At 36.6% G+C, this 12451-nt stretch overlaps 1 protein-coding gene across 1 annotated transcript in view; it reads left to right on the top strand.

Annotated features, from left to right (window-relative positions):
- The window catches only part of CDS1 (CDP-diacylglycerol synthase 1), a 48567-nt gene extending 37660 nt beyond the window's left edge, over positions 1-10907 (top strand). Inside the window, exons 10-13 of the mRNA XM_033106184.1 lie at positions 1635-1787; positions 3280-3399; positions 5482-5585; positions 9254-10907. Of these exons, the coding sequence (XP_032962075.1) occupies positions 1635-1787; positions 3280-3399; positions 5482-5585; positions 9254-9383 (507 nt within the window). The 3' untranslated portion in view covers positions 9384-10907. The remainder of the gene's footprint in view (positions 1-1634; positions 1788-3279; positions 3400-5481; positions 5586-9253) is intronic.
- The last annotated feature ends 1544 nt before the right edge of the window (positions 10908-12451 follow it).

Consider the following 12451-nt stretch of genomic DNA (forward strand, 5'->3'; position numbering starts at 1 on the left):
TTGCAGGAAAAGTTTATTAGATTAGTATGCTAAGCGAAATGAGTCACATAGAAAAAGTTGAAAACTATATGACTAATATGTGGGATATAAAACTGAAAGCAACAAAGGAACAAGACAAATGAAAAAACAAAAACTCATAGACACAGACAATAGTTTAGTGGTTACCAGAGGGTAAGAGGGGAGGGATGGTAGATGAGGGTAAAGGGGGTCAAATATATGGTGATGGAAGGAGAACTGACTCTGGATGGTGAACACACAATGTGATGTATAGACGATCTATTACAGAATTGTATACCTGAAACCTATGTAATTTCACTATTGTCACCCTAATAAATTTTAATTAAAAAAAATTGATGTTCACTGTTAGCCATGACTAATGGATCTTGTGAATGTTTTAAAAATTAGTTTGCAGCTGTGGAATTTAGGTTTTTATCAAGAAGTATCTTATGAGAATCCATAAAGGTACAGTAAAATGTCTGGATATAAGATAAATATACAACAAAATTACTGTTAGGAAGTTTAATTTTTTAAGAGTCCAGTCCTTGACAGTTCTAGAATATATTCCATAGCCAAATAATGGAGTAACTAGTAACAACGTGGAGCTTTGCAAGGGAGCAATATACAAATAAATGAAAATGTATCAGGTTCCTGAATGGGAAAACCATCATAAATTCTCTGTTTAATTTACAGGTTTAGTTCATGCTCAGTGAAAATTCCAGTAGAATTTGATAAAATTAATGCAGTGTTTATGTTGTAGAATATTGATAATAGTTGATAAATAAAATAATAAAAAAGGATCTAGTCCTGTCCAATGCTTATACTTACAGAGAAGGGATAATGCGAACATTATCAAGTTAAGTGATAGTACAAGAATTTGGTATTATTAACGACTAATTTAGAAATACTATAAGAAAAGCCGTATCATTGGAGGAAAATAAAGAGCTACCCTATAAGAATGTAATTATGAGAAAATAATGAGGAGGGCAATTATATATTTTTTAATAAGTGATTTTGAGTAAACTGGTTGTTTAGAAGCAAAATCAGGTTATATCCATTCCTACTGTTACATTTGTACTTCTGTTAACCATTTTTGAGCAATATAATGGAGTGAATGGCTGCAAAAGAGAATAAACTGTTGTCTAAGAATAGTGGTGTTTCTCACCTATACTTTGGGAAAAAAAATTTTAGATCACTCGTTATTTATTAATTGATGAAATTAATATAAACTTTATTTAATGAATTTCAGTCGTGTATTCTTCCATACCTTATGATTGTTCACTTCTGCTAATGTTAAATTATGTGTACTTTAGAAAAGTAAAATCTTGTTGTATAATGTTTATTTAAATGTTCAAATCAGCTTCTTTTTCTCTCTTTCCTCTTCCCTCTTTTTATTGTGCTCATACAGAGATAACAATCTCATTGATTTCCAAAGCCTTTTGTTTGTCAGTGGCTTTTCAAAGTCTTTTATTAGATCAGTTGTGACCATCTATCTAACTTTGAGACTACATAGCAGAATATGAATGGAAAGAAATTTTGGCATTCTCTCTCTCACCTTTCTGCTGACATACACACACGCGCGCGCGCGCACGTAATTTTCCATTGACTGTTCCATGAACTCTTGCTTTCTTATTCAGGCCGCCTATGTGTTATCCAAATACCAGTACTTTGTCTGTCCGGTGGAATACCGAAGTGACGTCAACTCCTTCCTTACAGAATGCGAGCCCTCAGAACTTTTCCAGCTTCAGAGTTATTCGCTTCCTCCCTTTCTAAAGGCAGTGCTGAGACGGGTAAGATAAAAATGGTGGTGGATCCTCTATACTAAAGATTAAGCTTCATTTAAAAGTAGGATTAAGATTTTTACAAGAAATTGATTTCTGTAGAATTTTTAATTCTGTGGTACAGAAGTGGTTTCTTTGCCTGCTTAGCATCCATAATATATTCTATCCCTTTGTAATTTCCCTTTCTTGAACATAAAATAATATTATCATCATAAACCAGTTGTGTATTAGGAGTTTACTTGCCTTATGGTTTGACTACTGATGGTAATTTATCTTGTATTTGTTTTGAAAACATTTTTTAATGTTCCTTAGATTTCTACAAATTGAACGAGTTACAATGAATTTCACATGTTACTGGCATGAATTGACTCAATTTAAAAATTAATTAAAGTTTACCAGCTCAAAGATTCCTAGATTTTTAGGGGAACTTTGTTAGTACAGAAAGCTGCTGCTTCTAAAAATCAGTTTCCCTTCCAAAAGCACACGACTTCTGTTTAAAGGCAACCTTGAGGTCTCACAAGAAAGGATTTTGACATGCTGTCCAGCTAGAACCCTGCTGATGTATGCCATGGGGACTGATGGGTGGTTACTTAAAATGGGGAATCAAATAATTGTGTGTGTGTACACATGTGTACATGTGTGTATATGAAACATTTTAGTTTTAACTAAAGTCTATAATTTTTGAGAAGCAGGTTAACCAATAAATTATTTCTCATGGATTAAGAATTTTTCCAGTGTCTAAGCCATCTGTTATCTGCTGTAAAACTTTTTGATACTGCCAGTCTTTGATAAGGGGCAAGGCCATTGCTTCAAAAACAGGTCCAAAGATTGGTGTTCTCAATGATGGTTGTTAAACCACACCCATTATGCACTGTCTACAATTCGTAGTTTCAGTTTATTTCAAGTGGAGCAAGAACTAAAAATTTACAAAATAATCTCAATTTTTATGATCTCTTCCGCAAATCTTTTATAATTATCTTACTGATGCTCATTTTGGTAATTTTTTTTTTAAAGCAACTTATTTTCATGTGTTTCCATGGCATTTAACTTAGTTTTAAGAGAAAGACCAACTTTCCCCTCACTTTGTCATATGACGTTAAATAAGATACAAAATTAAAATATATAATTACCAAAAAAGGTACTACTGGTAAAACACAAATACAGAAATTAACTCAAATGATTCTTGGTAAGCTTACAACTCAAGGGTTGTAGAACTTGCTGGATGAACTAGAAAGTAGCCTGTCAGCTGCAAGATTTTAGTGTGCCAGGTGCTGTCAGGATGCATGCAGAGGGCCTGGAGGGCGTTGCCTAAGTGGAGGATGGTAATGAGAGCTTACAATGTATTTTTCTCCCATGATGCTGAAAGTTTGTAAAATTAACAAAAATGTGGCATATGCTTTGACTTACTGCTTCTATCATGGTTCTCAGTTTAGGTGACATGCTCAAATACAATTTTAATGCAGTTAGGCCCAACCCCTCTCTTCTTTTTTCCCATTTTTAGGAAACAGTGAGCTTGTATCCTTTCCAGATACACAGCATTGCTCTTTCAACGTTTGCATCTTTGATTGGCCCATTCGGAGGCTTTTTTGCCAGTGGATTCAAAAGAGCTTTCAAAATCAAGGTGTGTGTTTAGATTCTTTTTTACATTATTAGAGAATATAATTAGAGAATGTAATATAGTTGGAATTTGTTTCTCTATTGGTCTCACATATTAAGGCCTTGGGCAAAAACTTTTACATCCTCTTTGTTTCAGCCTCACAGAAATGTTCCTGGCTGATTTAAGTGTATTCTTTCTTGTTAGATTTTGGTCGTGCCATGTTAATACATTTTAAAGTGTCATGTGAGCTTCTTTTATAGGAATGGCATGTGATAAGCACAGAATCTTGGTCCTTCAAGGGCTCATCTGAGACTTCTGTCATGAATTTTCTGAAGTTTACTCTGTTGCCCCAGCCTCACATGAAAGGACATGTAGGAGAACCTTTGGATATGTAACCGTCCATTCGACCAGATCAGGGGTCAGCAAACTCATTCTGTAAAGGACCAAATCATATGTTTATTAATCATATTGCAACTACTCAACTCTGAATTCTGCCACTGTAGTGTCAAAGCCCTGCGGACAATAAGTCTATCAATGAATGGTGGGTTTTAATAAAACTTTATTTACAGAAACAGGTGGTGGGCTGGATTTGGTCTGTGAGACATGGTTTGCTGATCCCTATTCCAGATACTTAAAACTATCTTTTTTTTTTTTTAATTTAGATTCTCATAAAGTGACGTATATTTGCCCTATTATGTCACTTCTCCTCACATGGCTTCACTAAGTTAAGATCGAATGTTGTGCCATTACAAGTTAGAGAGTGGCTGCTGAAGATTGGAGGTGCAGGGGACAGGCCTCTTAGAGGAGGTGGCATTTGAACAGGGATCTGAGAAAAGGAGAAGAATGAGTCCTGCAGAGAAATCTAAGGAAGAGAGTTCCAGCGAGTGCAAAGGAGTGGAGGGATGGAGCCTGTTTGAAGGGGAGCAAGAACAGTGTGGCTGTGGTAGAGAGTCAGTCAGACTGCAGAGGTGGGTGGAACTAGATCAAGTAAGGCCCCGGAGACCAAGGAAATAAGTTTAGTCAGTGAGGACTTGCAGTGGGGCAGATACTGTGTTAGGCGGGAGGACAAGTGCGTACGATGTTCCTGTTCTCAAGATGCTGACCACTTATTAGGGGAGAGAATACACGTCCAAAAAGGACCACAGCAATGGCTGTGCATGACGAGTGTCCTGTAAAGGCCGTCAGTCCACAGTCGAACGGAACTGAGTTACCATGAGTGGCTTTCCTGTGCTTCAGTTAGCAGGGCAGACAAGGAAGGAAATGTGTTGGCAAAAATTAACTAAAGAATTTCTCAATAATTGTTTGAAACAGAGAAATGTTATATTTAGAATGGTATTTTCTTTAATGGTCTCCAATCCAAGGTTTCTTGTTGAACACTGAGATTTTTTGTTTGTTTGTTTGTTTTTTTGCATGTCTGAAAGGAAGGTGTAATTGCTGTTGCATTTTAGATGTTTTCAGGTTGCCTGAGTAAACTAGAAGAGGAATTAGTCATTGCCATTTCCTGGGCACTCAGACATGTGGATATATCTGTACAGTCTATTTGCAGGGGCTTACTAACTGTTCCCTTAATTTTGCTATTTAATGGACTAATGTGTCCCAAATGAACTATCTATTTTGATTTTCTGTTTACCGCAACACTTAAAAAAAGAAGAATAAATATTTACCACAGTAGTTTATTTCAGAATATTAGGATAAATATGAGTTAGAACCACTGTACACCTGTCAACAACACTAAAATAGCTCCCCACATAGTTTCTGCTTAAACAGAAAAGTAGGCGCTAGCAGTAGTAGATTAGTACTAGCTGATAGCACTTTTGATTCAGAAAGTTTTATTAACTAAAAGAAGTTAGTGCTAGACTTAATTAATATTTAATGTGTTATTTGAATGTTGTGGGTCAATTCAGTAATTGTTCTAACGTGACATATTCAAAAGATGTAGTTTTAATCTGTTGAACATGTTCTAATAAGTTTGTAGTTAGTGGGAAAATCTCCAATATTAAAATATTTTCCTTAGTGTCTATGATACCAACGAAACATTTACAGATAGGAATTTTATAGCAGGTGATTTAAAAAAAAAATTTGCTGATACATTTGTTTGTTTTGAAGGACTTTGCAAACACCATTCCTGGACATGGCGGGATAATGGACAGATTTGATTGTCAGTATCTGATGGCAACGTTTGTGCATGTATACATCACAAGTTTCATAAGGTACTTTTAGAGTTTTAAAAAATGTTTTATTAGGTGACTTCTTGAAGTTCTCCTTTCCATAGGCATTAGTGTGAAAACGTGACTTTTTTCTGTCAGTGGTAATCTAGAATATCAGAAGGGAATGGCGGTGGCCCCTGTTGTGTCACACTGTGCCCCGAGCAGTCTGGTGAGATTATAATTATGTTACATCCATTTGAACAACTTCAAAAAACAATAATATATGTCATGGTCTTCATAGGGCCATGTTAAAACCCATTTAATATGGAGGGTACTGGATTGGAACATCAGAAGATTTAATTTCTCAACTGTGGGTATGGCAATGATAGTGAATATAAAGACTTAAAAAGGAGGACATAGTAATTCATAGTAAATTCAGTGATTACTTGAGGGGCTGTTACGTGTTTGCAAATGTTCTAGGCACAGATATAGCTAAGAACAGAACAAACCAAATCCCTGCCCTCAAAGCTTACATTCTTATTGGGGAGTTGGAGGGAGAAGGGGCAGAAGTGGACAATAAACAAATAAATATAGCTTGTTAAGTGGCTATAAGTGCTAGAGAGAAAAATAAAATAGGCCAGGGGATTATGGTTGTGTGGTTAGTGGAGAGGTGGGATGGGGTGAGTGGACGGGTGTTGCTATTTTATATAGGGTGGTTTATTCTTGTTTTTAAACTTAATGTTTTGGATCTGCCCTAAAATGCCAGTTTGGGGTGTGAAAGCTAACCACGTAATTTTATTTTCCATGATCTCCTCTAGTGCCATAAAAAAACATGTATTTCCTTCATAAAGTTATTTGGATTGAAACTTATATTTATAGATCTCTAAATATACATTTTAAATATACTCATAGCAGCATGAGAATTTTTGTATTAACACTTAGTTTTCTTGGGCAGTCTTGTTCGGAGTTAATCTATTTCTTTAATCTATTTGGTTAATCTTTTCAAAGAATCAAATTCTGGCATTGTTAACTTTCTCTACTGTATATTTGTTTTCTATTTCATTGATGTCTACTCTCATCTTACATTCCTTCATCTATTTCTAGGTTCAATTTGCTATTCTTTCTCAAACTTGAGATAAAGCTTAGATTATTGATTTTTATCCTTCTTGTCTAATATATTCATCTAAGACTATAAATTTCCTCTTAACTTCTGCTTTATTCTCATCCTACAGGTTGTCTTTGTATTTTCATTATTCCGTTACAAATATTTTCTGATTTCCAGTATTATACCTTCTTTGACACATATATTATTTAGAAGTATATTGATTAGTTTCCAAATAAAAGGAGCATTTTCTCATTCTTCTTCCTTCATTGATTTTTGCCTTAATTCCACGATGGTCAGAAAACATACTCTATTATTTCAGTACTTCACGTTTGTTGAGACTTGTTTTATGCCCCAGTATCTTGTCTACTCAGTTACATGTTCCAAGTGCACATGAAACAAATGTGCCTTCTGCAGTTTCTGGATGGCGTGTTGTATATGTCAGTTTGTCAGTTGGGTGACGCTAAATCTTCTGTACTGACTTTTTTTTCCCCCTATCCACTCTTTTTTGTCAAAATCTCCCGCTATGATTGTAAATTTACCTATTCCTATTTTTAATTCTATCAGTTTTTGCTTTACATATTTTGAGGTTGTATTAAGTATATACATATTTAGGGCTGTCATATCTCCCTGTTGAATCACTCCTGATGCCATTATATAATGTCCATCTTTAAATACTATTTGGGTAATCAAGCTATTTTGGGTATTAGAATAGCTACATCACCCTTCTTTTGGTTAGTGTTTGCATAGTATTTCTTTGTCTGTCCTTTTATTTTTAGCATTCCTTTATCCTTATGTTGAAACTGTTTCTCTTTTCTAACAAGCATATAGCTGGTGTTTTTTTGTTTGCTTTTTTATAAGCTAGTTGACAGTCTTTATCCTTTTTTATTGGAATATTCACTCCATTTATGTGATTTATTTACTGATATATATTTGAGTATTCATAATTAGTAGTTAATTTGAACTCTTTATTTTAAGAAGATAGTAGCTTTTCGGGCATTAACTTTTCTGTGATGCGCTCCTCTCAGTAGAGAGAAGTCGTGTTGAGCCATGTTGTCTGCCATTTGAAAACAAATATTTAGACTCTTAGGAATACAGTGCTAGTGGCAGGATGCAACTAGCTGGGAGCACCTGCCGACATAATTTTGCATTTAGCTGAACTTGCTAGAATAGTCTTCCCTTTCTCTGTGGGCCCCTATGCTGGGTTTATGTTATGAAGTTGCTGAATCTTTTGAAGAAATGTAAGACAAGCTGTGTCCTGACTTGAGTATATGGTGTCTGTGAGCCACATGCATGAAGGTGACTCATGGGATGGCTAGATCTGCATATTATGCAATTTTTTATATCCAAGATTTTGGTTGTGAGATCGTTATGTAGCAGGCGTTCCCTTGTTGCTGGGTTTCCTACTCATATATTCCATTTGAACTGAACAGCCCTGTTGTAAGTCATCAGTTTAATTACCCTTGTAAATGTCTTTGTACCATTCTCTATATGTTACTTATATCTTGCTTTTTCCTGTTGGATTTTACTCATTGCTCTTCACAAAAAGTAAGCCATACTTTTCATATTCCGGGGGACTGTAGAAATTACAAAGAACAATACATAGACATGAAAACCTGAATTAGGTTCATTCCAAATTTGACAAAGTAGCACTTTAGAAGATGACACAGGTGACCTCCAGTTTATAAATGGGTTGAGTTCTAGAGCTCAGGGAGTGGGAAACTGCAATCCCCTGTTGCAATAGTGTCACAGCAGGGAAAGGTGTGAGGGTAGGAGTCCTGTGCCAGGCCTTTTCTGACTCAGAGCGCGCCACGGAAGGTGGCATGAGGAGGGTGGGAGCAGGGATGTTGGAGGAGCTGACGCAAAGGAGGCTCCCTGAGGAGAGGACCCTGCGGTGTCCCTGGGCTCATTTTCTCCCCACTGGGACTGCTGGGGGAGGTGGCTGAGGAGGGCAGGGCTCCCCTCCTCCTTGTCCGCCTTTCAACTAGAGCAGATCCACTTTTATCTTGTTTCTTATATTGGGATTTACCTAAGACTCTCCGTGGCACCTATTATCGATCCCAAGTAGGAATTCAGTGCTAGGCTCAGAACCTGTGTGTCCTGTCTCTTGAACATTCCTAGCTCCCCAGCGGTATTTCTTCAACAAACTACCTTCCATTGTCAGAAATTTCTTTGAAGCTAAAAATTTAAAGGATATTTTCATGTTCTCTTTTGGTTTATCCTCACCCACTAGGAATTTTGCTCCTTGCTATACAGGGTAGTTTCTGTGTCTGTCTAAGCCCAGGATTCATTATCTATCCCCACCTCTAATTCAGGTTGCCTTTTTGAGAATTTTTATAGAACTTAGATATGTACCCCCTGTATTGCCTAGTATTGTTCCTGAATTTTGTGTTTGTGCATTTTTACCACATTTAAACTGCCGGCCTCTCAACAGAGAATCATTTTGGGGTTATTTTCCTACCATTGACACTAAAATTGGGCATTAAAGTGAGCTCTGATCAAGCGTTATTTCAATTCTGTAAAGATTACTAGATTACACTTAAATACAGGGTTTACTTTAAACCCTGCATATGCTTCCTTTAGCTCTCTTAAAATAGCATGAACTTTGTCTCTTCTGCTTTGTTATCAGGGGTCCAAATCCCAGCAAAGTGTTACAGCAGTTGTTGGTGCTTCAACCAGAACAGCAGTTAAACATATATAAAACTCTGAAGACTCATCTCATTGAGAAAGGAATCCTACAGCCTGCATTGAAGGTATAACTGGTTCCAGAGAAGGGAAGGACTGAACTGACAACAAGGAATTCTACAGAAAAACACTGACGGATACAATTTTGTAAATGTACAGAAAATGGTTAAAAATGCAATAGATTGAAGATTTACAGACATGAATGTTTCTTCTCTGAAATTACTGTGAATATTTAACACTTACTTGATCTACGTTATGAATTAAGTAGCAAATTATCTTCAAAATGTCCTGTACTTTTCCTAAAGTGTATTTTCTGATGTCAACTTCCTTCCCCTTACTTGCCATTTTCATAATTTAAAAGACTTGCATTTTAGAGTCAAACACTGTAAAATGAGTAAATTGAGGATGTCTTACGATTGCACCTGGCAGTGTGCCCTTTGCACAAATATTTACTTTTGCACTTGGAGCGGCTCTTAATTTTAACAAAATGTTTTATGTAAGGCACAGTAGGAAGTTAGTTCTCCTGCACTTTCTCCTCTTTTAGTCTGAAGTATTTTCTGAAGGACTGAGTTGGATCCTTCCCTCACCCCCACTCCCTAAAAATAAGTAAGTAATCATTTGCCAGGAAAAAACATTCCACTTTTATAGGTAGGTATGAAATTCAAGCGAGGGAAGCTGCAATTTCTACCATTATTGGCTCGCTACAAAGAGCAGACATCAAACTCTGCTTCCAATAAAGTTGTTTGGAAAAATGTCGCAAAAAACTTTTGAAGAGAAACAAAAGAGAATTCTGCTGTGAAGAACATAATGTAGGCATCATCCCCAGATTATCTCAACAGACGGGTCAGGAGACAGCATAAGACAGTGACATGTGGCACAGGCCCCCTTGTGGCCAAGTTCCTTGCTTTTCCTTGTTTCCCTGTGAACTGGTTTCTCTAAGTTCTATAGCCATGAGCACAAAGATCAATCTGTAGGGTAGTGAGTAGGGATGGCGGCTGAAGTAGAGAGGGGGTGCTCGGCTGAGCACAAGTGACCCATGTCCAGATAAGGCTCTGCGTGCCGGTCCTGGGTGCTTCCCTCCTGGTTCCCTGGGCAGCCCACCAGACACTCACTTGGCAAGAAGGAAGATCGGCCTGGACACCCAACCCAGACTAACTCCATGGGAACGGCTCATCTTTGTCTCATTCCTCTTTCATGTCATGTAAAACCTGATGACATCAGCTGATGTTTTTCTTCCAAGAATGAAAATCAAGCAGAAGTGATTCCCACCGAGAACAAAAAGCACACGAATGCCAAACCTTTCCTCTGGTGGAGTGGACACTGTAACCAGATAAATTTCTTATCAGTGAATGTAAATAAGCTACTGTTGCTGTGGGCTCTCTACAACCAACCATATTTATTGTACTGAAGCATCAGCAACAAACCTTCGGAGGTTGCCTATTGCTCTTTGCCTAAATGTTCAGAGAGGAGAGAAAGATATATTTTAAAGAATGTTTTGCTAATGAAAAGAGTAAATATTTTTGTTTAAATCAGAAACAAATTTCGATTATTTTATATTTCTGTTCTACTCCTATACCTACAATAAAAGATTGTAGATATGCCTGGTTCCACTGTAGATATTCCTGGGATGTAATCTATAACTCGCAGCTTCATCATGTGCATTATGGGAGATGTAGTTAAACTCAGTACTGAGAGTCTGATGTCTTGGTTTGGCATACATTCCGTTGATTCACTACCACTGTATGTGTTCGGTCAGCGTTACTTCAGACTACTCCATAAAAACCTAGATGTAGCTTTGGAAGTGTTATTACAGGAAGGAATGATCACTTTTAAAATCAGGCTATGTACAAGTTAATTTTCAGCATCTTGTTATTTGCCTCGTAAAAGCTCCAAATGTTGATCATAAAAGAATTTAGCATACCAAAGTTTAAAAATAAAATGGAAAATTGGTAGTAGGAATTTATGTTGAAAACTTGGTGATTTGCACAATAATAACTCCTTGGAGATACATAGTTCCCTCCGCATTTTTCTGTAAAGTGATTGGTGAGGCACTGCAAATCAGAATTGTTATATAAGAGAGCATTAGTGAATACATGTATTTTAAAATCAATATTATAAACAAAATACGAAGCTAGAAATATTTGGGGTCACAATAATAGCTTTCCTCAAATACACTTTCAGAGTTGGGTGTACATTATTCTATATGTAGAAAAGTAAATTGTTACTTTGAACAGAACTCTAAGGTACCTTTTAGTGTACTTTTATAGCATGAATATTAAAATACAATATATTTTAGCAAAAGATAGCCATAAAACCCTGACTTTGATCATTTTTATATTTGCACTGTGAAGAGGGCTTAAATTCCAGTATAGCAATGTGGTGGCTGAGAAATGAAAGACTAGAAACTTCCTTCCCAGTAATGGCTAATTGTTCCAAATTAGCAATTTTGGGAGGTACTCTAATGATACTCATTGCTGGAATTTTTAACCTGTGAGATGCAAATGTTTCCTCAGTGCTTTTCCCCTTGTGGTGGCACATACACGTTTACTGTCTGAAAATGAAAAAACCACCTACTCACTTCTTTGTGTTTTTTTTTGTAATTTATAGTATCTCTTTGTACTTTGATTTGAACAAAGATAGCATCACCTTGTTCAGTGAAAAGAAAAAGTAAAAACAGTGTATATATACTGTATATGGGAGAGAGATAGCTTCTGATATGTGTCCGTCAGTTTTCAGAATCTTTTACTGAAACAGATAGGAAAATAAAACAAATGAATCACATTTTGACTTTGTCATGCCATTTTCTCAGTGGAGAAGAAACTTCGTTCAACTTGTGTTTACAGAGTAATGATGGATATAAATAAGTCTTATATATCGTGTTTTTGTGTTCCATCACCAAGAGTGACATCTTCAGGGATGGGGATAATTAATTTCTGGTGGTGACTGAACGTGTGTTTGTAGCGAGGTGATGTCCTTTTGGTAGAGTAAGTTCTGAATGTCTGTAGCACTTTCCAGAGTTTATAATCTGTGAATCTCTGATCTAGTCCTCACTAGAGCTGTACGTTACATGGATGCTGAATGGCCTCTGTTTTGTTCAGTTGTGGCGTTCCCCATGTCTGGCTCAATGCCAGCACTCCCCAGG

This window comes from Rhinolophus ferrumequinum, chromosome 5 (genome assembly GCF_004115265.2).
Source record: "Rhinolophus ferrumequinum isolate MPI-CBG mRhiFer1 chromosome 5, mRhiFer1_v1.p, whole genome shotgun sequence".
NCBI lineage: Eukaryota > Metazoa > Chordata > Mammalia > Chiroptera > Rhinolophidae > Rhinolophus > Rhinolophus ferrumequinum.